This window comes from Gadus macrocephalus, chromosome 16 (genome assembly GCF_031168955.1).
Source record: "Gadus macrocephalus chromosome 16, ASM3116895v1".
NCBI lineage: Eukaryota > Metazoa > Chordata > Actinopteri > Gadiformes > Gadidae > Gadus > Gadus macrocephalus.
The window spans coordinates 19,570,052-19,597,577 of record NC_082397.1 but is presented as its reverse complement, the minus strand read 5'-3'; the positions used below and the strand labels follow the sequence as shown (position 1 = coordinate 19,597,577).

The window sequence follows — 27,526 nt, the reverse complement described above, 5'->3', positions numbered from 1 at the left end:
AGAAATTCCTGAGCTACCAATCACGAAAGGGTGTTTGCACCACTGTGAGGACATTGTGGCATCCTGATTCACTTTTCATACACCCCTTTCCTCGTTTCCTTGTGAGCTAAAAATAAATAAAACTAATAGTTTTGCCAACGACGTTCTGAAAAAGTATGTAGTGCTTTAAGTTTCATTAAATAAACAGGTAGGCCTACTTCAACCTGCACTAATCCAAGGCAGGGTAAATGTACATAGAATACATATTAATAAAGCAAACAGCACTTCAAAAGCAGATAAGCATGTAAATGGGTCAGTTAAGCAGACTGGTTCCCTATGATTCCGTGGTTTTCTAGGTAAGGCAAGGGCCTGGAATGCGAATCAATGAAAAACCAGTCGACACCAAGAGCATTAATAATTGTTCTTAGAAAATCTTTTGATATTTACATGTTTCAACAGACAAGCAGATGCGGACAAGGGGTGCCTATATACAAAGCAGCACAGGATGTTAAAATGAGTGCTAAAACCAGACGCTATTTACACGTGACTAGAGACGGAAACATTTTCTGACTAAGAAGACTATCACAAACTTCTGTTACTCAACCAGGTATTACAAATTCATTAAGGGTCTGTACAGTTAAAAAGAAAAAAAGGTTTATCTACATTAAATCCAATGTTTCCCTAAACTGAGAGACATCGATTTGTATATCTGTACATAATATATACATATAGCTCAGAAACATGTATGAATCCATACATATATAGCTACCTGTGGTGCAAACGGAGCAAAAGAAATGATGTGTGACTTCAATACTACACAAACAATGTTCTGTGCTAAATGATTTGACTGACAAATAAGGTAATGTTAAAGTTAACTACTATACTGGCAAAACAATTCATAATGAGCGCTGGTATATAATAAAGCTCATGTGTCCCAATGGTCTTAATGAACTAACAGTTACAGTCAGTCCTTCAAAAACAGAAGAGATTGTCAATATTTTAAGTCATGCAGAAATACAAACCGTTAAAATGGAAGAAAATAAAAAATGTATTTCCCTGTTACCCAAACATCTGTGCAGTTTCCCTTCATTGTTTCTTTAAAAGTGACCAAACATCCAAAAAACCAAACCTCAGAAACGGCCCCGAACTGGTGAAACACAGTCACCAGGGACGCCAACCAATTAGAAACGGCTGCTGCATAATTGCTGCTGTTGCTGTGGTTTGGTTTAAATGTTTGGTTACAGTTTGAAAGAAGGTGCAAAAGTATAAAGAAAAAAATAACGGAACGGCATCTCCTATTGGCTACGGAACGGCACTGGACCCCAGCACTGGTACTTGGAGGGAAATACGAGTCTCTTGGTCTCCCTGTGTGAGGATGGTGCTGACCAAGGCAGTGTTCCTAGTGGGCGTCACAGGTGCAGGGGTGATGCTGGGGGAAGGGGGGACCACAACAACAGCAGCATCATTACTAGCAGCACTGCTGCCTGTGCAGCTGGCCACCGTCGCAACCACCACCTCTTCCTCTTTTGGCCGCTTGAGATCAAACTCTGCAATGCTGAAGACAAACTGCAGGCAGCCCAGCTTGATGTAGCTGCCGTGGTGGAGGAGGGCCGTGCCCTCCCAGCCTGCCCCGCTGCCTCCTATCAGGCTGGAGCTGCTGGCCTTGCAGCTGCACGCCAGCCCCTTGACTCCCTGGGGCTGGCAGCTCATCACACCTCCGGCTGGCAGCAGTCCAATCACAGAACGAGGCTGATCATCCTCCTCTCTTTTCCTGCTGCGACCTGTGGACGGTGTTGGACAGTTGGTGAATGCTGGGGAAAGATCTTCTCCACAAATAAAAGACAACCGAGCAATTGGAAACTCTATATGATCACCTTAATTAGAACATAAAATGTCGACAGTTAAAAATTGGCTTCAAATAACATTCTTGAATATGGACTTTATGTTTTCCAAAATCACGTGAAAAATGTTCAACACATTTATGAGCTCATGTGTGTCGAGATGAGGGGAAATCCCAGAATTACTCACGGATAATGCCTTGCACATCTGACACGAGGCCGCTAGGTGGAGAAGGAGAGGCCTTCTCAGAGAAGTCACAGGAGTAGAGGACATTGTCCACTGTGGTTCCATGTTCACTATAGTTCAGCAGCTCATAATGTTTTGTATTCTGAGAGAAAGCAAATAACACTTTTGTCACACCATGCCCAAGAGAAAAGAAAAAAAATCAGTCCAACATATACTTCATGGAAGAATAAGATAGTTAGTTACCCACCTCATCATAGAAAATACAGGCATGCTTCCCCGAAATGAAGTTGCAATGACCATAGTTTGTAAGGCACACATCCATGTCAGCACCTAAAACAGTTTAGCAGCAGACTCAATAATAGCAATGAACAGGATCATTCAAATGAAAAATAATATTGTCTCTATTGAAAACAACATCTTAAAACCAAATTAATCAATACATCATACACAACAAGGAACTACCAAGAGTCCACCTTGTTGTGCCAAATAACTAGACCGGTGAACCGAAACTCAGAAATAGAAACACTGTTTCAACCGGCCAGGCTTAAAAATCTCTAGCCCATTCGCAAGCCCCATTCCTCGCTATCATGACTGCATCTTCTATTGCCATGATATACCAAACTGATGTTGAATGTGCATGCCGGTTTAAAGTTAAGTGAACGTTTTAAACAGCGATGCCCAGCATTGTTGTAATATTTATACACTGTATTCACACTACAACTCAAGACTTTATCATACATTCATTCAACCAGAATGAAAAAGACACATACCAGTTCCTATGTACAAAGTCCTGTAACACATGTTGACAGCTTCTCCTTTTCCTGTTAGAGAGTAAAATACTGCTCTTGTCTGCACCTTTTTCTTGGCTGTAAAGGAAAGGGTATTTTACTAAGCAAGGAAAAACAGTTTATATATTACAAAACGAAACATGCGTCATTGAGGACAAACAAAAACAGTTCAATTACCCTCGGGGCAAGGAGACTGTGATTTTAATGAGAGAGGACCAGGGACGGGTGATGGCTCGCTCTGCTGAGACGTGGAGGGGTCTTTCGGGGGGAAAAGTTGCTGTATCCGTTGCCAAGCTAAAAGCTTCACCATCTCTGCGTCCAACTTGTTTAGCTCGATCCCTACAGAGCACCCGAAAATGTGATCAATATTAGACACGGGTTGGATTCAGCCATCACAGACATTTTGAAAATGCTCATTGATCTAAAGGCCCTGATGAAATGGTTGACATATATATTTAGAAAGCTCCAAGTAGGATACATTATGCATTTCAATCTATAGATTCACAACTACCATTCAAATACTGGGTCGCTACTTTAGCTACATTTTGGAAACACTGCTTTCAAATTAGAGGTTAAATAAAACTTGGTCTTTGGTCAGTTTGGTCAGTGCTGTAGTACAAAGTGAGGTTGAACATATGTTTTAATAAAGCCACATAGATTAAAACATAAAGAAACGTTAAATGGCTTAAATCAAGTGATGGGATTTGAACAGAGTTCAAAAGTCTAAATGGAGTAAACAATGTAAACATACACACCATTTAAAAAATGGTGTGAAACAAATAAAGTGACGGCTGAATGAAAAGCAATCATTGAGACCAATTGAAAACAGGCCGACATGGAACTTGAACTTTGATTTATATCCGATTATTGAAGATACAAGTGTGTTGTTTTGTTAAACCTTTGAACAAAGGTTAACGATAAAATATTGACCAAGTTACGAAGTCTGAAGTAGTAAGTGTCAGAGACTGGGCGGACGGCTGTGCCATCCTCCATTGTAATAATTGTATTTTAAAAGTGTGCGATTTCAATCTAATGTGAACATTTTAAAATTGTAATGGAGTCTTTAGGTGACATTTTGAGGAAGGAGATAGGTACCACGGTTTGTAGAGAAGAAAGAAAGAATAAAACTTAAGAACTATAGTTCGTAAGTTTTGAAGAACCTAATAAACTGAACAAATAAGATAAAGAAATATTTATGTTAAAGACAATGTTTTCCTTCCCGTAACATATGGGATAGTGCCACACCCCCATTTCGAAACAGTTTTGGTATACATATTTTAGCTCTCTCAAAAACAATAGCTGGACAAAGAATATATCACAAGTAAGTGTCGCATTTCCAACTGAAACATAAACAAAAATACCCGACAATAGCTGAGGAGGTTTAGATGTTCAGGATTAGTCAAAGTGTGCTGGAGGTCAAGAGAGCCGACAGATTCTGTAAATTTGCATTAGGACACCTACCCCCATCATCTCCTATGCAGGCTTTAATACAGTTGGATAGTTCTGGTAAGGAGGAGAATGCACTGGGGTACACAGCTTCCATGCCTCCAGGACCTGTTTTTAAATCTGTAGAGGGTAAACTGGCATTAAAAAAAAATTACAGTACAGAAGAGGCACAGCAAATTTAAGATTAACAGGCTTAGTTCAAGGGGTGATGAATGAACGTCTCCATGTGTTAAGCGTCACGTATTTTTATCACCAGCTGTGAGAGTAATTAGCGATCAGAAGCTTTTTCAAAATCCGCTCTGCCCCGAGACATCCCAAGTGGGAGGGTGTCAACCTAGCTGTATGATGGATAGATAAGCCAACCAGATACATATGAGGGGACACTCACTTGTACAATTTTGTCACAGGTCAAAAAATGGCTTGTAGTACCTTATTCAACCTCACACCTGGTGGTAAAATAGAGGTCCTTTAACATAATTAAAAAAAAAAAAAAATGGTTTATTGGCTTGGACTTGTTATTACAGTCATCTTTCAATTTGTCCTCTAGTACGTGTTAGGCACAAGACTTCTTAAAGAATAGTTCAGGGATCTTTCAACCTTGACCCTATTTTTCTCATCATTTTGTGACTAAAGCAGACAACCTTTTTTGAAATAGATCCAGTGCTGACTGAGAGCTACTCGGCCATTGAAGCCTAGATTGTGGTTAGATTTTTCTCCCAACATACTGGAAAGGATTTCTATGGAGAAATACATCTTTCCTCTTTACCTTTCGCTTGATCTGGTCGGTCTGTTTTCGTGTCTAACCAAGTCTCACTAAAGGGGAAGTCGTTATTGCAGGACGTTTCTAGCCTGCCATCACCAGACCAATTCGCAAATGCATACTAGTTTGGAACCGCTCAATTATTTTTCTATTTCCAATGAGCTGTTATCAAGTGTTATCAAAGGGCGTAGACAAAAATGCTTCTGACGCTATTTAATAGACCTACAACCAATCAGAGCTCCAAAAAGTGTGACACATCAGTGGCATTGATCTTGGTCGTTAGTGGAAATACCTTAACAGCACCCAAATAGGGTGCTCCTCTGTACAGTTATCAGATCAAACCTACCCCATATTGGATACAACACTGTTTTGCCAACCCTTCCCAGAACTACTTGAAAACCGTCTGAAGATTTGTCTGGATACCAGGCCGGGACGTTTCCGTATTGTCATCAAATCTCAACCAAATTGGTTAGATTAAACTAAACTTAACTTCCTGAACTCCAAAACAACAAACTGTCGCCGTCAGTCCTCTCCAACTCTCACTCACATTTCTCTTCCTGCAACAACCGAGAGTCTAGATCAAGACTTCTCCTTTAGCCAGACTTGGTTAAACACCATTACGAACAGACTCGATCAAAAAGGTATAGAAGAATTTTTGTTTTTTCCTCTCTAGGCTTTCCATAATGTTGTCCGACACTTAATCCAAATTTGAGCCGGTCATTGATAAAGACCAAGCACTCTTATATGACATACATTTACAGGGCTCCACTGCCCCATTGAGTAACATTGCAGCCTCAGCCATTGCTGGTGCAAAGGCTGAAGCTCTCACCTTAATTCTGGTAATTGTGGTAACGTTTAAAAAATTGCTTCCATATTACTCACTCAGACCTAAAATGATGGGTCTACATGTTGAGAAATCCTGAATTTATCCTTTAACTCGCACAAGAAACATAATCCTTGTAACTATAGCAATTTAGATATTAAATGAACAAAATTTTATCAGTTCATTGCCAACACACAGGCCCAATTTGTCCCTCAAATAACTATAGGTGGTTATTACCTGCCGGTGACGTCAAGGACCCTAACTTGTGTGCGGTGTGGGTGTCCTGGGTGGCCTTCTGTAGCGGGGCAGCTGGCTGGCCGCCGCTGACGACGGCGGGGGGCTTCTGATCAGTGGTACACTCCATCTTAAGCTCCGGCTGGGCTCTGTGATTCAGACGGAGATCTGTGGTGGGACAAGCTGCGGGACCGTCCTTCTGGAGACTCACTTCAGGGCTGCTCTCGCTCTCTCTTTTGATGGGAGCCCCAGCTATGTGGTTGGCTGTGGAGGCCAAGTCTTTGAGGGCGGTGGCCTGGGGCTTCAGCCTGAGCTGGACCTCCGTCTGCCTGGGGGAGTCGGGGACCGTGTTGCAGACAAAGGGCCCGTTGGCCGTTGGATGTTGCTGCGGCTCGTCTGTAATGGGTCCATTGGGTTTCCTACTATTTTTACAGGTTGTGACAAGACAGTCACATTTCTGGGGCAGTGCAGCTGTGGGGTCCTTGGAGGCGAAGACCCCCTGGGGGTCATTGTGTATACTACAGCGTTTGGGACCTGGTGCGGGAGTCCTTTCTGAAGAGTCTTGGGGCTTGAGGTCACCTGGTACGAGGCTGGATTTTGCACTGGCTTTCTGTTCAGATGCCCACTCGAGGGATAAGGAGGGTGAGGTTGATGACGAAGCCTTCTGCTTCATTGAGAGGTGACGCATAATGCTGCACTGCAGAGCGATCACATCTTGAAGCCACTGGTTTAAAACAAAATAGAAACGATGTCAACTCATTTTTTAAATTACCCGTCGATATTTTCTACATATTCTAATGCTATAATATGGCAATGTTTTGGCCTTTCAAATATGCCCGATCTACTCTAGTATTCCTTGCACCTCCATTTTTAAAATGGACATTGGCGACGAGTTACATCAATATTAATTAGCAAGTACAAATGATGGCAGTTCTGGTTCACCAGTCCACTCAAGGTGGCATATTTTCAGTAGCAGCAAAGAAGAGCACGGAACACCATTTTTCCAAGTCATATATGGGCACAATGTCAACAGCTCAGAAACAACATTGACATAAATGGTTATTTTATTATATTTTTTAAGATTGTTTAGAAAGGATCAGGAGTAGATAAGGAAAAAATATAGGCCATAGAAACTGATATAAACAATTTGTCTGTATACCTCCTGCTGCTCGGTCTCCGTGGTGAAGTACTTGGGGGTCTGATGCTCTGGAGCACCGCTGCACACCAGCTCCGACTGGCGGACTCCGGCTGACGCCAGCATGGGAGGAGGGTTCTGGTACTGGGACTTGACAGCATCTGGTACCTAAGTTATAGCAGAGTGTTAGGAATCACCATGAGCATGTTAAGATTCGGGTTGTGAATTTTGAGGGCCATTAGCCTTGGGACCTCCATTCCCCTGAGAGCAACAAACCTTGATCGTCTTCTTGTTGTGCTGGTGAGGAGTGCGTCGGTTGGGTACGTTTTGCCTGTGAACCCGACGGAGAAAGTCCACTTTGACGGCGTGCTGAGACATCCTGTCCTGAAATTGGTCGAAGAGCTGACAGCGGCTGGTTAGGTTCAGGGTCCTCTGGTTTAGCTAGAAAAAAGCAGGGCATAGCGTTATCCTCATGCCTTATAGGTCTGTGTTATATGAATTGCGACATGATAAGCACCATGACCAAGAGAATATGAATGACTTGCATCACAAATACCATGACGCTCAACAGTCAATAGAACCCACTTGGAAACTGGTAGGTCCAACCAAACAATGCACACATTTAAACATCCATTAAATATTTATCCATTTGCCATGCATATATGGGAACTGAAAGCTGCCCGTACCACTAAGTGTTCAACGTGATTGGGGCACATCCACTTGCCCGCAGGCAAGGTGGTGAGGGGAGGATCCAGACAGTCCATATGGAACAGGAGGGGACAATAGTCACACTGGATGAGTGGCGCCATCCTGCAACTCCTGCAAGAGGAAAGGAGAGATATTCAGAATAAATCATAATAGCTCTTATTAGCTGCGTTTCCATCTAAAAAGGTGATGCAAATCTTTAGGAACTTCGCAAAAAAGTAATTCGAATTAGGTGCGTTTCCATCAAGTGGTTGGAGCGGGTAACTACCCTAGTTCTGCCAGGAGGTGGCGCTGTATGCAAAAAAATGTATGCCGATACGTGGCTGTAATAAATGTTACTGATTCGATACTTCAAAGTTTGCATAAAATCAGGGGGATGGAAACGCACCTACTGGTTACAAATAGTGTACCAGGGTTGGGCGATCGTCTCTATTTCCAAATTGTCCAATCATGTTTTTCTAGACTGCCAATATACAATACAATTGCAAGGGGGGGCCCAGGGACTAAAAACGTCTGTGCTCATCAGCAAGCTCACTGAATATTGCAGCGGGCTCCGCAGCTCCGGCAGGAGACAATCGCGGGCAACAATCCCTTTCTCCTCCATGTCGCGGTTCATGTACTTCAGGGAGTCAAAGCCAAAGTTCCTTTCCCCCAATTCCTTCTCAACCATGGCTGAGATAACCCCCACTACGAGTCTTGTTGGGGAGAGATGTTTTTACTTTAATGTCAATTCTTCCCCCACAATGGCGCCTGTGTAATTTATCCCCAGGTAAATAGCACTAGTCCTGCATGAGATGTATCCAAAACTTTGCGCAATGTTCAAACCACCCATTAGCTTTGTGATAATTGGAAGTAGGTAGGCCTACTCTCATATTTTGGAAACTGTGTGCTCGGTAAATGTAAGGCTGCATTGAAGCTCTGCCTAAACAAGTCGAACTCGGACTGATTGGATTTGAAAGCCACTGACTTGATATTGTAATTTTGCTGCTAAAATAACTAGTTTGTTTAACTAACTGAACCACATTAGAAAATTATAAGTTGATAAAAACTAGATTCTGCAGCAGTGGTCTCCACCTGCTAAGTTTACAGGCAGTGCAAGATAGGCATACGCATAATTAATAGGGCTGGGTTAAAATATCGATTCATCAATGCACTGCAATTTATTTGTTCTCGCTTCAGATTTTTTTTAAATGGATTATTTCCATTAAAAAAAGAAAAGAAAGAAAAAGAAGCATACTCATTGTAATCTAGAAGCGAGTATGCCTAAATGTACATGCCCTTTTACATTTGACCATGTTATGATTACCGTATTTTCCGCACTATAAGGTGCACCGGAGTATAAGCCGCAGCAGCTAAATGTAATGATGTGTACATAATATATAAGCCGCACTGGACTATAAACCGCAGGTGTTTTAATGTTTAATTACCATTAGGGCTGGCCCGAATGCCATACTCGTTCCAGAAAAAAACACCATCAAAAGCAACATTAATAATCCCTATATACTCCCTGGAACCGATTTTGACAGTATCTGCAAATTTTGTTGAAGATTTAATAGCTTTTGAACGTCAATTAGTAGGCCTAAGTAGGTTGAAGTTCCTTAGTTTTTCCCTGTGAAAGCGAACAGCTGTTGTTCCGTTCCAAATCAGCTGTCCCCATCTCAGCCCTTACGGGAGCTTTTCAATTCATCCTGGAGCGTGCATCTTTTCAGGGAAATTTCAACAAATACTGAATATTGTCTTATGTGTCCATATTATATCCATTATATTGACCGGGTATTCCCAAGACGCTCACGCTGTGCAGCAAGCCAGTCACAGTTGATTGGCGCGGCGCTGTACAGCAAACATGAACAAACAACTAAGCTAAGTTTAGCATTTCGCTAAGTATTACTTTTCCACCCGAGATCCCGCTAATGTTGTGTTATAAAGTAAAGGGAAACAAGATATCTATTCTTCCTCCACCTCTCTCGCTTCTCTGCTTGGTGTCGCTGACGCTTATAAAAAAAAAACGAAGCTCCGAATACTGATTTTAGCTTCAAATAAAAAAAAATCGAACGAGTATTCGAATAATTCGGGCCAGCCCTAATTACCATATGTAAGGGTTCGTGCACAGAGGGGATTGTCGGGAAAGAGATGGCTGTCTCGCTCTCGTTATGTCTGTCTTGCTCTCGTTCTGTCTCTCCTACCACTCTCGGTTCCACTTTTACTTTTGCTCGCTACCTGTCTCACCCTTTTCCGGCCTCCAGCCGGAGCCCGACGCTTAAAGGAGGGGGGGCACAAAATTACGGTATTACATTTATGCTGCAAGTTTAGCTCAGGAACAATACTATACAATGGTGTATTCCTTTTTGCTAGTTAAAGCACAATGAAATGGTTAATTCATTATGAAATGGTTAATTCTAAATAATATTTAGCTATTTTTGTCATCCGCACGCATTATTGAATCGATGTCGAAGCAATTGGATCAATATCGAATCGAATCAAATAAAGACCTAAAGAATCAAATTGAATTGTGAGGTACCTGGCAATACCCAGCCCTATAATTAATGGACTTTTTTCTTCACTGAATATTCAGATATTCGATTGAAAAATGCACATGCTGCAACATGTCTAGTTATTGTATCTTATTTGGTCAGGTAATGAGAATGTCCCCCAAGTCTGACTAAAGAGTTGAAACACAAACCTTCCACAGGAGAAGCAGACTTTGACCGGTAGAGGGACAAGGCCGTTGGAGTCCAGCTCATGCTGTGGCCTCCTGAACGGCCTGCCAAGCAGTTCCTCTTTTTTCCTCCTTTTGCTGCTGCCTACAGACGCCAGGCAAAAAAGTAAAGACATTCATAGGTTTGCTCAACTACAATGTTCACAACTGATTAGGTTTAAGGTTTAAGTTCCCACGTGTAATATCGTGGGAGTGATCTTACACATATTGCTCCTGTGCAGTATGTGTAATATCGTGGGAGTGATCTTACACATGTTGCTCCTGTGCAATATCATAGGATCTCACTGGCTCAATCAAAGAGCGTGAATATCTAGGCATTATTTTACCACGTTGTAAAATCCTACCTATCCAGTGCATGTGAGACATAAGTAACACTGGTGAATACTTTCCACAAAATATTCTAGATCTGTGAAGACTGCGGTGTTGGCGAGTGTACCTGGAAGTGCGGTGGTGCAGGTCAGCTCATTAGGCAGTTGGAACTGCGTGGGGTTCCGCTCCATGGCAGCAGCGATCAGCAGCTGGAAGGGTCTCTTCAGGAGGCGCGGTGCCGGGGCCAGATTGGAGGAGCCCTCCAGCTCTGAGCCCAGCGCCTCCTCCTCGGCCTCCGCCTCCTCCTCGCCGTCGTTCTGGTCCTCAGACGGCGTGGGCGTGGACGAACTGTTTGAGGTGGGCGTGCCTGGACGACTGCTGGGTCTGCTGCTGCTCCGGCGGTCCAGCAGGCGGACCTGGGCCACCCTCAGGCCGGGCCCCGCGGCGCCGGCCCCGGGCGGCAGGCCGTCCAGACGCAGGGCGCCGGGGTTGAGCTCCAGCTCCACGGCCGGCGACGCTGCACGCTTCGACACCGGCTTGTCCGGCAGGCCGTTGGTCTGGTCGGACTTCTGCTCCCGCTTCTGGGGAAGAAGGAACAGGAAGAGGAAAAGAAAAAAGAAAATCATAAAAATCAAGTCCTGAAGGATCAACACTAAGGCCCCCTATGTTTAGTCACATTGCTGATATCCTGAAACTTGGATGTGTGTTTGCACCACTGGAAGAAATAGCGGATGGGGAAAGTTGGTCACCTTTTTTCGAACATTACAACGATGACACATCCATTCCCCAGGTGGCAGCATTTCTTCGCTCAACGGAGGGTTGCTGCAACACAGAATCATCATAAGTTACAAACCATGTAGTAACAAGACAGCCATGTTGAACGCATGTAGAATACATTTAAATACTTTAACACAATGTAACACCCAGTTAATATGTAGTAAGGAACATTCATTTAATGGTGCCTACATTTTCCATTGCCATCCCAGAAAATATATATTTTACCTTAAAAACAGCCATTACTAAGACCCAAACTATTATTTGGAGAACCAATATGGTTGTATGCCATCTGAACCCAGCTACTCCTGCTATCTGATGCTTTAGCTCCATCTAGTGGTCAAAGATAATAGCTATAAAATAATATAAACGACAAGTATGTATGTTTTTACATCAGTGGTCACTTCGATGAACAACCCAGAGAAATATCTAGAAGTGATAGTATATGTAGACAATATAAGCTGAATTAACTTGCTTTGACACCCTTTATCTAGTCAAATATTTAAATGCAAAGAAACCATAATGTGTTAAGAGTGCGACGGGTCTTCCCCAATACCAATATAAAGCAGAACGTAATCAACTAACGTGACAGGAATAATTTCTGCCCACTTCCTGTAGTTAGTGCAATGGACATGAATGCAGTGTGCTTTATTAAACACCACGGAAATCAATGAGCACGAACAAGCATAATCAACAGTATTATTGCATAAAACGACTACTTTACGAAACATTTCATAACACAACAACTAAGCGACGGACATTATGAACAGCTTCATTGCAAACGTTAGATAAGGTTGGTAAGATGGCGCTGGAATGAACAAAAAAATGTCAGTGAGGTCGCCATATTGTAAACAGAGCGCAGAGCGGTAGCCATGGCTCCGTGTTCACCAGGCAGCAATTCTCGCTCTCGAGCGGAATGAGTTCAGCCGACAGACCGCGAGAGCTGCATTCTGACACAGAACATTCCGCGGCAAATTTTAATCAATTTCCCAAAGTCAAGCTATTAAGTAGAAACACACCATAAGTGTGCTTCCCCTAGCCTTTAAATCGAAAGAAACTGATTCACGTATACCCCGCGTGTAATAACCTGACAGCAGCTTCTCATGCTAAAGGTGTTGGTACACTTAGTTCTCGTGCATGTCAATCCTTTCTCCCTGCCTCCCCAAGACCTTAAACGGGGTTCCTTCACATGGTGTCCATCAAACAAAATTAATATAATGCAAAGCTATGCCTACATATAGCATGGCCAAGTGGGAAACGACGTGCTGACCGATTGCAGAAGGCAAGAGGAAATGGCTTTAGCACTCTGCCAATAGGTGTTGCATGCAGACCCTACCAGCACTGGAGGTGGAAGGCCGCAGGGCAGTGGTCGCAGCACAGGAGGTCTCCCCCTTCCCTACAGCTATCGCAGGTGTCGTGGTTGGTGGCCCTGCCACTTCTCCGTGCGTCCCTCACATACTTGCGACTCCTCTTGTCCGGTTCTTCGGACTTCGGGGGTGCCAGCAGCGTCTGGATTTGCTGTAAAAGTGTATGTCTGTGAATCAAGCTAACCAGCCCACCACAATGCGCACAGTAACGGCATGCTCATAGTACAGTGCATTAGGGTTTGCTTATTGAATTGTACTAGTTTACACTATTAATGACGCGATCTTCAGCGTAGTGTCAAAGACTAATGAGCATTTTACCCAATATGGTCATACGTTAGCGGTATGAGGCTAGCCAAAAAGGCCTCCCAGCTCCACAACCTACCTCCATTAAGCCCCCAGAGGTATCCAAGTCGTAGACAATCGTTGGGGTCTCCATTTTGTCCCACATTCATCCAGGAGTCGACGTATCAAAACGACTTTTCAGTACAAATGACAGAGCACAGAATGATACAAGCGGGTCCCGAAATGCCGTCCTTTCACTAGTATCTATGCCTGAGATTGGTTCACCATCCAACGCTCTAACGCTAGCGAGCTACCATCTAACGCTAGCGAGCTAACGCCGCTAACGACGGAGGCAAAGCGTCCACCACTCAAGGTTGTGAAGCTACAGCGATCAAGCTGAGCCTGCGAGCCCTTCTTAGACAAATGCAAATGTTTAAGGAGATATATCTACCTAGCAGCAGTCCTCGGGGAAACGTGTCGTTCCTGTCTACAATGCACTGTACCCAATGAAAGCGGATAGCCCCCAAATTATTGTGCGGCCTAGCTGGCCAGCCATGATTCTTGTTTCTGCTCCTGCAAAAAAGAGGCTTGTAAATCTGCAAACCCGTCCGTTTTCATGGTCCACAGGAGACGGTAGGGGAAATAGGACAGCCAATTCGGCCTCGCGTGGTCCAATGCACTGCTAACCAAGTGCCTGTCGACGATTTTGTCCGCAAAAAGGTATCTTGATATATGAACCAGTTGCTGTTATTGTTGTGAAAAATCCTGTGCATCAACACTGGCTACAAGCAACATCCTCTCCGAGTTAGCGCAACCGCGAACCGCCGGATGCGCATGCGTATTAGTAAGACGCGAAACATTCGGATAGAAAATCGGATATGCACTAGATGAATGAATCTGAAAAAAATGCTCAAGCTATTTATAAACGGGGTTATCCCCGAAGGCCTGTGTGGTTGATCGGATGGTCGTTTTAGCATCCACATATAAACAATCTAGGTGGTTGAACATCTCTTGCTGATGGCGGTATGTCATTGGTCTTGCTAGTGGCGCCTGGGAGCTTGTAGCCATGGCTCACTCAGATTTCTATTCTTGGCCAGCAGAGGGGACCATTTATGTGTTCTCGCGGAGGCTATATATCTCAAATGCGTATTCGTATGAGTTTCGTTGTCCGCGTGCACGATAAAGATTAGACTCAGGCTATGAAACCCATTGTACCCCCCAACACACACAGACACACACACGTATTAAGGAGTAACCGCTTTATATTTAAAGAGATACCTTATTTGTTGAATGAATCATATGATATCATGATCACATTACCCCATTCCTTACATCCTCGGATACAAAAGTTAACTAATTGGTTCATGACAAACAGACTCAACTGGTGCAAAATTCTGTGTAAATAACTATACGTCTACTATTATAATCCTCCGTCCAGTCGAGGCAATTAAGGGAATTAGTATTGCAAAATCTGGAAGTTATGGATACAACTTCCATGGGTGATTCCTGAATGAAGAACCAAAACACACACACACACACACACACACACACACACACACACACACACATATATATATATATATATATATATATATATATATATATATATATATATATACATATATATATGACGGGCCTGTATATAGGCCTATAGGCCTAGTATAACAAATACCTTTTATGACTCAGGGGCAGACTCTCTCCCGCCATACCCCAAAATAAAGTTGTTTGGTTCCAATACACCATTCTACAGCTTAAAATTCCCAACGTCATTGGATCAGGTCGTTAATTGATCGCAAATCATGCACCGATTGATCCATCGGCTTTGTGCATTGTCGGACGACAGTACGATGGCACAATGGCGTTGGGGGGCCACCAGGGGGGGCAATCCTATTTCAGAAGATGTTTGATGCCACCCCTTATTAGGCCGTGGACCTATAGGCCCGCCTATAGGTCGGGCCTATAGGTCCAACGTTTGTGCACAAGCCGTTTGCATCAATTGCAGCTGTCTCAAATTAATCTGTTGAAACCGTTTTTGGAACATTGTGTATTTTGAAGCATTTTTTGATGTTCTGTGTAGGGGCGTTCGTTTTAAATGTTTAAGTAAGACTGTAAGAGTTTAAATTAGTGGTTTTCAGGTGATATTTGGTTTGAATGCGCATTCCTGTGCCCCTGCTTACTTAGCAATTAGTGAATGGATGAAATTTATTTAACTATTACTCATATTACAACCCATATTTTCAGACTAGGTTCATGGCATTTTAGATATTGAATGAGAAACTTACCAAATAATAGTAGGTATTTAATCAAAATTGTAATCCCTTGATAAACACAAACCACAAGCAGTTGTTTTAGGCCTTCTGGACCAAAAATGTGTGCAACATAAAATATGTCATGTTGAGGGATAACCATTTGAATGCAAAAAAATGTTTTCTGAATAACTTTTATTGAAGATGATTTTGAAGTTGCTTAAACAGTACACTATGTACAATCAAAAATAGGTCAATAGGTCAGCACTCCAGCTTATGACATGAAATACATGACAAATACATATGATATTGACTTTGTTTTAATGCATTTACCAAAACAGGTAGTTATCGAAGGAAAATTGGACCACAAATCATATGTAATGGTTTGTGTTTTCAGAAATCAGTATCTTAAGTATTTCGTGTTTATAACTGAGAAATCATAACATATATAACTGCATTGTTTTTAAGAGCCTTTTATTTAAGGCACATTCCGATTTTTTGGAGGAAAGGTTTGACAAAAATAAAACAATCTTGCCGTTGAGTGCTATGAAATGCAAATCCTTAAAGTAATCATTGTTTTCGCTTTTTCTTTGTAGTCTAATATATTCTCCATAACTCCATAAATACCTGACCATTTCCTTTAAGAGTGTTAGGCAGAAGAAATATCATTTACAACATACATGTCACAAAAATGCACTTTAAGCTCAGCAGCAAATGGTTTCTGAGATGCAGCGCTGTGAACGTCTTCAGGATTTGAGCGCCAGGTAAAAACTGTACAAACGGCTGCCGAACCATTGCAATCACTGGTGCTTAGAAAAATAATACAATAATCTAGTGGCACAGAAGTTCCAGGGGCATTATGGAGTGTGGTGGAGAAGTGGCCTTTCGTTTGCAATCAGACAATAAAGTGCAGGCAACAGTAACCCCAGGGGATCACATGGAGGGTTGAGCGACGACTGTTCAGATGGCCCGCATGCTTTCTGTCTGTTGCTGGTGCTCACACACACGTCCTTCAGATTGAAACCTCATACGCTCCACTCTCCTGCAAAGAGGACCATATCCACAATACATGATGCATTAGTATTCCTTTGCTTTACTAAATGTAAACCAGTTTATATACATTTATGATTTGTCAATCTATTCATAGATTGGTATTATACATAAAGATCCTCATATAACAAATATTTTCAATTAATATTGTTAGAGTTAATTGTATATTAATGCCTACTAGAAGCCATTTTCAGAATTGTAAACTGAAGTGGCAGGCCCCTTAAGTGGTGTCATAGGTGTTTGTATAAGGTATATATTAATGAAAAGAGAATGTAAATTATCATACCTCAATATTCTTCGACAATGAACAAATGGAAGAAAGAGTGGGGAATAAATTTACATTAGTTGAAATGTTGCACTAGGAAACATTTATATAGTTATTAACCAGGGTTTGTATTCTGCAACTCTTTCATAGTTTTCTTAATGATTATCAAAGTTGATTCGATTAAAGAACCAGGAACCTCACAAACCAAACATATTTTTCTGGATCAGTTCCCATCTTGTTCCGTTGGTTTGTGTTTTCTGTTTTCACACTCTTCGACCCCCAAGTTGTTATTTCGCCTTTGCCATTCAACTGTGCCATTCCTATCGCTATTGAATGCACTTGCAAGTACACATACACACGAATGCATGGACACACACACACACACACACACACACACACACACACACACACACACACACACACACACACACACACACACACACACACACACACACACACACACACACACACACACACACACACACACACACACAAACACTCACGCGTACACACACGCACACAAACACACACACACACACACACACCACACACACAAAAACGGACAGACACACACACTTACACACTTACCATTGTCTCGTACACAGAGCTATCAAAGGCTGACTCCCCCAGTATCTGGCTATATGGCAGAGTTGAGGACACTGGTAGAGACTTCCCCTGGCTCCTAAAAGAAAATAAGAATTTGCCATGAATAAAAGTTGTACTTACTTTACTTGTTGTAATATAACCATGCCCATTCCATGCTCCATCATGTAAAGAAATATACTTATATACTAATTGTAATAGAACATTAACCATTTTACCATTTTTACCATTTTGAACAGGTTCATTTACTTAATAACTATTTCCAAAGATAAGCACTTTGGCCGTGGCATAATTAGTGTTAGAGACCTCTAAGTAAGTACGTAATAAATTAGGAGAGTGCTCTTCGTTGGGTGCACCCACTTTGAGAAGTAGAGGTAGATTCCGGCGATGAGTAGCAGAAAGAGGACAGTGACAGGAATGAAAACAGCAAACACTACATTCACTCCTTGTAGTCGTAACTTAGCCACTGATGGAAGAAGCAAAGAGGAAACAATCAGAGCTATGGTCAATTGAAAGATGGGCCTTCTGTGTTCTCTTCATTGGAATTTTATTGCTGACAACAGCCATCAATTTGAGACGTTTTAATGACGTAAATACACATTTCTTTAAAGGTGACCTATTATACCCCCAGGTGTGAGTATGATTAGTCACTAAAAGTGGACTGTAGGAAACGTTGCTCATCTGTTACGTGTAGGTGGACACGCCCACTTGTGATGTCAGAAGAGGCCGATTTTCAAAACGCTTTTAATGGCTAATCACACTCACACCTGGTGGCATAATATGTCGCCAGTAAAAGTTGGTCCTTTAAGATGAGAAATTTCAAAAACAAATGTGTTAATTACCCGGTATTACTGGGAGGATCATTTATTAGAATGCATTAGAATTTGTTTGCGACTGTCCGCCAACACACACATTATTATTTGCCTTTCACGTCGTCTCCAACCATTTCGTTACTTATTCTCATATTCTCTAGTTAAATGGTGCTTGCTTAATATTTCAAAAGAGGTCACATGTATTATTCTAATTGAGATGCACACTATATAATGTATGTGAGTTTACAATATATAATGCATATTTATAGATCGTTCATGTTTATGATAGATGTTTTCCTGCTACAGGGGAGGCAATACTTTTTTCTAGCAACACTTAGATGTCTGTGGTTAATCCCATCAATTGAGGAACACGTCTGTTCTGCCACTTACCATCGAATCTCTGATCAGTTGTTTGCGCTGAAAAAGTATGTGAATAATGTACATATGAAACATAGCATATGATACATACTTTCCTATTATATTCTAATCTATTCATACAATGCATGCATATGGCTGATTATCTGTAACAGAATAATAAATTAATAAGTAAGACTAAATCAAATTAAAATATTTTCACCTTTGGCTGATTGACAAATGACGTACCCATTTAACAACATATTTTGTTGTTAATATAACATAGTTATATCAAAATGTAATAAGCTAGAAGAAAACTCATAGAAAAATCATACATCACAAAAGCATTATCATTATCACAATTCCATGTTTCATGTCAGGAATGAAGTGAAATATATTAAAGAGGATTTGTTGTTGTTGCAGTTTCTCACATTTGCAGACAGGTGGCAGGCCACTCCACTGGGATGGGTGCCCAGGGACACAGCGGAGAGCAGGCTCCCCCAGCAACATATGACCCACCAGGCAGGAGTACTGGAGGCTTTCTCCAGCCTTAAATAGGCCTTTATCGGAACTGGGCACTCCATAGATTGGTGTACCTGGGTGACTGCATGGCTCATAGGCTTCAGCTTATAGGGGAGATATATAATGTATATCATTAGTTGTTGTCCAAGATCATCTACAATCATCTTAGTAACATCATCAGGAATGTTCATATTATTTATTGTGCCATAGTCAAATTCATTCTTCAACTGCATGATGCAATTGACCTGGAAGTGACTTTCAACATCAGGGTACACAAAGCGTCATAGATCCGTACACTGTACATTATTGTAAGAAACGGTCGTCAAAGACACTGTATCCCTTTCATCTTCTGTGTCTCATTTATCCCGTAGTCCTTTCACCAAATACATACACTGTACATTATGTACACTGTACGTTATTGTAAGAAACCGTCATCAGAGACACCACTGCCAACCGCAATGAATCCCTTGCATCTTCTTTGTCTCATTTATCCCATCATTAAGACCCTTGATCTACCAAACAAGTGACATCCCCTGGCACCGATTTGACCAGAAGCAATAATGTCATGCCGTGTGTTTCCCCACAGTGGCTCTGTAATCTTTGTGTTTTATGATTCATCTTTAATGATCAAATGGCATCAACCTTATCGACTGGGTTGAAGACGTGTACATACGCAGGCATCTTGGTAGCTGCTGGTTCCACTTGGGGCCAGACGAGCCGTGGTTGTAGCAGGTGACCAGGCTGTTGCCGGACAGTGTGAAGCCCTTGCTGCAGATGTACAGAATGGTGGAGCCGACGTTCAGATGAGGACCGGTCAGGACGCGCCGGCTGTGCGCCACCAGGCCTGGATCTGTGCAGGACACCACTGACAAGAGAGGAGGAATGAGCGGACGCAGCAAGGACACAATAAAGCAACTCTATATATTTCTGCATTCTATACTTCCAAAAGAAAATGAGAAATCTGAAATTTTTTTAAAGTGATAGGATGCCATTATTGCAGCACAGGGCTGCACAATTATGATGAACAGATTATCAAATCAATTTGCCAAACTGGCAACCGCCTCAAATTGCTTTGTGTTCTGTAGTGAATCCTCAGACCTCGCATGCACACAGAAGATTCTAGCGCACGTAATGTCTATGCCTGTGATTCTTTAGAGGGCTTATTGCTGAGTTTGTTATTCCATTTTCATGTCACAGCTGTATATGTATTCATTTTGTCATAATATTTTTCATAGAATTTCAGCTAATTGCAGAGGCCAAGATCGATAATATACAATTGATGTGCAGCCCTAAGCACAGGTATCCAAAACCTCTTTATCTTAAACAACAGCTTAGCCTGAACGGTTTGTCTGCCTAAGACAAGTAACATTTGCCCTCAGAGGTATTAGATAAAGAGCTTATGTTTGTCTCTCTCAACAGCAAATCCCAAAACCAATTCTAGGCCCAGTAGGGGGGAGGCCAGCATGGCATCAAGGAAGTGAGCCATGTTGGACCCAGTAATTTCTGTGTTTTAAACCAGTGCTGCTTGTCAGTTGCTCTGAGGACAAATGATGTCAGTTGCTTGTGTATGAACTGTAAAGAATGTGTTTCGCATTCAAAGTACAGGATTTGCATTTCTGAATGTACATTTTAGATATATGAGAGTGGGGGTCTCAAGAATATCTTATCAAAATGTAATTCAATAATTCTGTAATCAGCATATTTAACCGTTTTTTTCTGGCTATAGAGGGAGAGGCTGTCTAAGCTCAGTGCCATATTTTGACTTATGAAGCCTCTCTAACCTGGTGCCAAGCCAGGCTAGAGGCCAGCCAATCCCTATAAATCCCCCCACTTAAACCTAAAGGGAGATATCATTGCTGTTGAGAAGATTGATCCTCAGCCTAAGCGTGGCATAGTCTAAGAATAGTGCACCTCTCGCCAGTGAAATTCTAAAGCCAAAAGCACAGACAGCAAAATAATGTAGCGTCCAAAATAGCCTTGATTGCAGCCCGCTACTTTCGCACTCTGTGTGCTTTGCTTCGTTAACACAATATGATGCTAATCCCTTTGTGCCGTGCTATAAATATGAACTGATACGCTCTGTCTGCCATGGGCAGCGTGGGGCAAATACAGAGAATTGTACAAGTAAATCATGGTGCAAGGGCTGTCTGAATTAGCATAATAACGTCTCATTCATAAATCATTAGCGTTTATTGTGTATTAAAACAATGTTCTAGGTCTGAATCATTACCTCTCTCACAGCCTGGAAGGTCCCCACTCCAGGTGAGGTCCCACTGGCAGATGAGGAGTTCTGAGCCAACCACCTGGTAGCCTGGGTAACACTGGTAGGTGACCACCGTGCCATGTACCAGCTCAGGGTGGGACGAGCTCTTCCAGCCATTGGAGATCTCAGGCAGCTCGGGGCAGGTGTCATTACGGGGGACCTCTGTGGATCACACGTGGGGGAACGTTGAAGGTGGATGAAGAAGAACAACATGAAAACCACTTGATTCGTTGAGTCCAAATAAAGTCTTTGCGGCCAGATTGCTGCTCTTCAACAAAGCTAATTTGGATTCAGAGTACAACACAAAGTAATATGGCACCAATATGGCCTATTCAGAGGTACCTTTAACTTTTTAATGGGTTTTTTATTCATATTTTATTTGTTTATAAAAAAAATCCTTGACCATTCCTGCTCACTCATTGTAACGTGCAGCCAATTTGTTGTACTTGCTCTTACCACTATTCAATTAATGCTTTTCCCATCTTTTGCTGCTTTTTAAACCATTATATTTATGTCACAAAAGGCAAGATCAGCCAAGCAGCTTGTTTAGAAGCATACCTGAGACACTTGCTTTGCAGAAATGCTTGAATCTATAACAGTGATTAGGAAATAATTCAACAATCATGGTGTTGTTTGAAAGGGGTTTTCGAGTCTCCATAACTTGTTTTCGGTCTTTTTGTGTGACTCTCACTTCAATCCTTCCCAATCCCCTCTGGGGTCTGCTCCCTGCCCTCACCAAAGAAATGGACCACAAAGCCGTTGCCGTAGCCGTAGATGTTGGTGGCGGGGTCCGACTGGAACTGGATGGTGACGTCTGCCGTGGACGTGTAGAGCTTGAAGCGGGGCCGCGAGCCCCCGTACTGACCCAAGACCTTTGCCGTCAAGTCGTCTCCATCGTAGAAGGTCACCATGTCATTTTGCCCTATGTTAAGCCTAGAGAGCGTTCCACACAAGGGACATGTTCAATTGCAATAGCAATCTATACCGTTGAGACTGTTAAACATGTTAATGAAGTCTGTCAGTATTTCCGTTATGAATTGCATGCATTTCTGTTAAATTACACAATTAAGTTACTACTTACCCTCACCTAAAATAGTGGACAATATGCTATTGGATCTCAAATACACCATACCTTATAGACTCAATAATAATAACAATAATTGGTAAACAGGTTAATCTCTGCTCAAAGAGCAGACATGATAAAATCAGGGAAAGCAGACAAGAGATCCCGACATGAGCTGCTCATACTCACTACATCAACATCCAACAGCACTGCTTACATGCCTAGGAGGCACTCATGGACTATGATTCAGAAGTCCCTGTGTTGTGTGGACAAGTCTAAGTTCATCCATTGAACATAAGCTAGCAAACACAAATGTGGTGCGCACTGCTGCTTCTCCCCAACATCGTAAACAATTATTTTCGCAGTCTCCACTTTTGTCATACATTTGAATAAAGTCCAAGTCTGAATTGCATTTTTAGATTATTTTTCCATTGTTATAACTTTATTTGGATAAATGTATTGTGTTTATTTTGTATTCTTCCTAAAAAATAAAATTCTTCATTTCATTTCTGCTTCTGTCATACATTCTGCTTCTACACCCTGTGAATAAAGTAGAATCTCATTCTTAATCAAATATACTTATGACTGTTTGCATTTACTGTATCTAAACTACATATATCAATAGCCGACTTAGGTAATACATTGAAAAATGTAAGCCGTTCAATATAATGCCAGGTGCCAAGGTATCTACCTTGCACTGTGTAGGGGTGCATCGTTATCTGGAAGAAAGCACATGCTCTTTGCTGTAACTAATTAATCACTAGCCGAACCTGATAACATTCATTAGGAAGAGATTGAGCTATTCATCAGATTGGGAGTACACTTGATAGAAAAGATAGGAGCTAGAATGAACAGACAAACCCGATTTAAAAGCCTCAGTCATCTGAGCGGTGTTGCCTGCCGAGGTACAAAAGGGGGTTTTGAAGAAGATGTTGACTATCATTTGATTCAATTGTGTTTAATCCCTGAAATGTTTTTGAAATGTTTTGTCTAGACAGAAACATTCAGCGAGACACACAGTGGGGAAAACTCACTGCACTCTGATTCTAAGTGGATAGAACTTCTCACCTGCTGTGAAGCGAGACAGATTGAAGAATGTCGGCGTGTATCAAATTTGTTGTTATTAACCCAAACACGGACCTGCCGATCTCTGGAGTGGATCGACTGTGAAAATCAATCAGAGCTCCAACTCCTGCTTACACCAGTTAGTTCAATTTGAGATCAATTTGCCCTTATTTTCCTTTGCTTGTGAGACATTCTTTTTCGGATTGTTGTAATTCCTTCTCTTCCTTGCATTGGATTCATAATTACTCAACCAAAATTTCCTGACAAAAGTAGACCACAGAGCGAACCTGCATAAAGTTCAGATCTCTTTACTAGAAGACAGATTTGGCTAGAAAACGAACAAAAAGGTGTAAATGAAAATGATGTCCATGAACATTCTAAAACATTTAGAGATTTCTTCTGCCGGAGCCACCAACATCAGAGTAAGAAGAGATGAGCGAGGTCTACTTTGTGAAATGGGCCCTCGACCTATGGAACACTTCAGTAGTCGTCACAGCCCAATCCCTTTGTGGCCTATGTTCTACCTACGTGTCATTCACTCATAAGGTTAGCACTCTGACTTTATAACATGTGACATTCACTTTGTCCATCAAGGTGAGTTGTTCACTGTGTCGAGCTAATGTGTCATAAGCAAACTCGACCTTGTGGGGTGCTCATCTCTCAAGAGAGACAACAAGGGAATTTAAAAGGAATGGAATATAGATTCCTGTATTCGATTATGAAAGGCCTAAACCACGACGTGGTGTCCCGTTATTTGAAAATAATGTATAATGCAAGCTACATACTTTTCCATTAACAATGCTGTGCTATAAATATGTGTAAGAAACATCTGGCTACTAACTTCTTCCAGGAACATCTCACAAGCTGATTTGTAATTCTAAGGTACTAATAGGCAAGAGTATACTTTATATTGTAATTCAGAACTTCAGGACTTCAGGACTTTGATACGTGATATTCAATGTAACTGTCCGCACTACCACTCCAACAAAAAGAGCTCAATAAATAGATCGATAGAAATAAATAGAAAATATTGACTAACCTGGTTTCTTTCCTGATTTCTATTGCTACTCTCCACTCTGTCAAGGTCTTTTCTTTTTTAGCTCCAAATTGTATTTTATGCTTTTATTGTTCTCATCCTAACTTGCAAGTAACTTTGGATAAAAGAGACTTAATGTAATTGTGTAAAACAAATTCCTGTCCTTGATTCTGTGATTGGCTCGAAGACGTTGAGAATACTATAAACAACAATTCATTTTTAGCATTAATGTTCCACCAATCTCAACTAATGCTAACCGGTGTTGCTTGGCAACCATTTTTTCAGTTTTAAGAACCATATGGTTTTGCAGTAGATTTATAATTTGTTTTCAATAAATGATCACACTTTATGTTGCATTTTTCAGAGTGCATAAAACCCCCCTTGCTTTTCTTAAATCACAGTGAGCCCCGGCCTATGCGGCTTAATGCTTGAGTATACCACATACACATTGATGTCTAGCATGATCCTCTTGTCCTCTTCAACATGGATCCCCCAGATGCAGTCCTGGCCTTTGTCGTACGTCTCTGGCCAGTTGGGGGACAGCACCACTCCAGCCGATTCAGTGATCTCCCCACTGCACACAGCTGTGGACACACACACACACACACACACACACACACACACACACACACACACACACACACACACACACACACACACACACACACACAAGCACACACACCAGCACACACAAACAGATGCATGCAGGTTAATACAAACATGGACAATTCATTTTATCATTTAGAAAGATTAACTAAACTATTATATTAACTTAACTAAAATGTATTTAAATCTTGTTCGGATCTTGGTCATTGACTCAACCACGTTACAAAACAATCCCCCCTTGGTGGACACACACAAACTAACCTCTGCAGGCCGGCTCCGTTTCGTTCCACTGGGGATTGTTTTGGCCCATGCACTCGATGGTGATGGAGCCCTGTTCCAGGGTGTAGCCTGGGTCACAGGAAAACTCCACCACAGCCCCGACGGCCCAGGTGGTGTCACTGCTACTCAGGTTGCCGTACTTGACAAAAGGCTCATAGCAGTGTCCTTGTGAAAAGGCTGCAAAGAGAGAAGTTGTCGCTTTGATAAATACTCTTTTGTTTTTATGAGAAATTCCAAGTGCACACATCAAAACCTGTTCTGTCCACACTTTTGTGGTCAACTTATAAGAGATAAATAGATCAAAGATAAAGCAAAGGCACTGGGTATCATTCCAATATTCAACATTCATATATTTCTACTTTAGTATCTATCTGTAAACAAATGTGTTTGTTATTTTTGAATGCTAGATTATTGTATATATTCTATCATTATGACCCTGTGAAATCCTTGCTTGGGATGTCTTTTCTATCAACTAAACTATTCAGAGGGACCATCAGAAAACAAACTACTACAACTTAATTAATTTGTAATTTACTACACCATGGGCTTTTTAAATTGACTAATGTTTTACCAGCATGTAATGCATCTAACTCCTGGAATGAAAAGGGTAGAGATGTATCTTCAGTGCTGATACACGATAAGCCCTCCAAACCAAATACTCTGGATTGCTATAATCAGTGACTAATTGTTCTTAACAAGACTCAATCTCAAATGGTTGAGACTTTTATGATTGAGACAGGGAAGAAAAGTTCTTATATAGCACCTTCTTACCTGTGGCCAATCACACTTTTCATACACACATTCACACACACAAACAGCGGTGTGAACCACGCAAGGGAACAAACTGATTGTCAGGGGCAGTTATGGTTAGGTGTGTTGCTCAGGGACACATTAACACTTAGGTAGGAGTAGCAGGGGATAGAACCAGTAGCCTTCCGGTTGCCAGATGATCATTGCAATGGTATAGACATGACTTGGGCTGCCTGTGACATCCAGAAGCCCTAAGTTTATCTTATATTACCTTGGTACCGGATGGCCATTCCAGTGGATGTGCCTGCGGCGTCTGTGGTCAGCTCAATAAAGAGATGCCTAGAGGTGCTGACGAGGCCTTCGTTGGGAAGGTACTCTACTTCATAAGAGTCATACAGTGCCGATGCATCCATATTTTTACCATTCCTGATAAGCAACCTGGAAGTGAAACAACGACATCTAAGGTTTAAAAAGCATATATTACTGATATTTTACTGTAGCTTTCTACAGTTCACACACAAAACATCTGCCAGGATACAGCATTGTTGTTCTTTCTTAATTAAATGATTTTTTATATGAACAATAACGCTAACATTTCTTAAGTGATATCGTTCAAATTGATACATGCAATTTGTTCCTTTCTATAAAGGCAAATATGGGACAGCCAAGTCTTCAAATTGAATGTTGAAAACCTGATGAAGAGCAGCCGAGTGGCTTTTAATGATTTTCAGATTTTTCTGCATCAAATATCTTATATTTTATGAACTTCAAATGAACCTGTGAGTATTTTCAGTGAGAACCTCTGAGGCTTTCCTGTGCATTACATAATGCCTTCAAAGAAACCTGAAAATATTGCCTTAGAGACACAACTGGCCATTACCGATCATCATCCTCTGCCAAAGAAACCTTCTCAAAGTGGATGTGGAGCCGATGCCCTTCTGCTGCTTCAAGCAACCAACGGCAGGTCAGGTTGTGGCTGTAGTTGTCAGGGAAACCAGGGGACACAATACGGCCAACGGTCACATTCCGGAACATACCACCACAGACAGCTGAAAGAAAGAAAGAAATGATTGAATCAAAGAAAGAATGAAAGATAGAAAAGAAAGAACGAAAGAAAGAAAGAAAGAAAGAAAGAAAGAAAGAAAGAAAGAAAGAAAGAAAGAAAGAAAGAAAGAAAGAAAGAAAGAAAGAAAGAAAGAAAGAAAGAAAGAAAGAAAGAAAGAAAGAAAGAAAGAATGAAAGAAAGAAAGAATGAAAGAAAGAAAGAAC

General features: G+C 41.6%; 2 protein-coding genes across 8 annotated transcripts in view; both read right to left on the bottom strand.

Moving 5' to 3' along the window:
- Nucleotides 1–386: 386 nt before the first annotated feature.
- Nucleotides 387–14,206, bottom strand: phf12b (PHD finger protein 12b). 2 transcript variants are annotated; one of them, XM_060074398.1, is made up of 16 exons: nt 13,795–14,206; nt 13,444–13,537; nt 13,031–13,212; nt 11,670–11,742; nt 11,048–11,501; nt 10,576–10,696; nt 7,877–8,009; nt 7,467–7,631; nt 7,215–7,358; nt 6,059–6,779; nt 4,254–4,358; nt 2,970–3,131; nt 2,775–2,870; nt 2,252–2,334; nt 2,008–2,146; nt 387–1,760 (listed from the first exon to the last, which is right to left on the bottom strand). In XM_060074398.1, the coding sequence occupies exons 2-16, from the start codon at nt 13,507–13,509 to the stop codon at nt 1,282–1,284; spliced, it is 3,123 nt and encodes a 1,040-aa protein (XP_059930381.1). In that variant the 5' UTR covers nt 13,510–13,537; nt 13,795–14,206; the 3' UTR covers nt 387–1,281. The 2 variants fall into 2 exon arrangements, with proteins under 2 accessions (XP_059930381.1, XP_059930380.1); XM_060074397.1 differs by having other exon boundaries at nt 11,048–11,498; nt 13,444–14,205.
- A 1,562-nt stretch (nt 14,207–15,768) lies between these two features.
- Nucleotides 15,769–27,526, bottom strand: part of sez6b (seizure related 6 homolog b) — a 64,690-nt gene continuing 52,932 nt past the window's right edge. The window contains exons 6-18 of one of the 6 annotated variants that reach the window (XM_060074852.1): nt 27,138–27,306; nt 26,529–26,695; nt 25,490–25,684; nt 25,068–25,206; nt 22,195–22,391; nt 21,426–21,620; nt 19,869–20,060; nt 19,105–19,299; nt 18,710–18,736; nt 17,868–17,973; nt 17,493–17,586; nt 16,926–16,934; nt 15,769–16,631 (exon numbers count right to left, since the gene is read on the bottom strand). In XM_060074852.1, coding sequence (XP_059930835.1) covers nt 16,602–16,631; nt 16,926–16,934; nt 17,493–17,586; nt 17,868–17,973; nt 18,710–18,736; nt 19,105–19,299; nt 19,869–20,060; nt 21,426–21,620; nt 22,195–22,391; nt 25,068–25,206; nt 25,490–25,684; nt 26,529–26,695; nt 27,138–27,306 — 1,715 coding nt within the window. In that variant the 3' untranslated portion in view covers nt 15,769–16,601. Of the gene's footprint in view, nt 16,632–16,925; nt 16,935–17,480; nt 17,587–17,867; nt 17,974–18,709; nt 18,737–19,104; nt 19,300–19,868; nt 20,061–21,425; nt 21,621–22,194; nt 22,392–25,067; nt 25,207–25,489; nt 25,685–26,528; nt 26,696–27,137; nt 27,307–27,526 lie in introns of all 6 variants that reach the window. The other 5 variants (XM_060074853.1, XM_060074856.1, XM_060074854.1 and 2 more) reach the window with 5 other exon arrangements.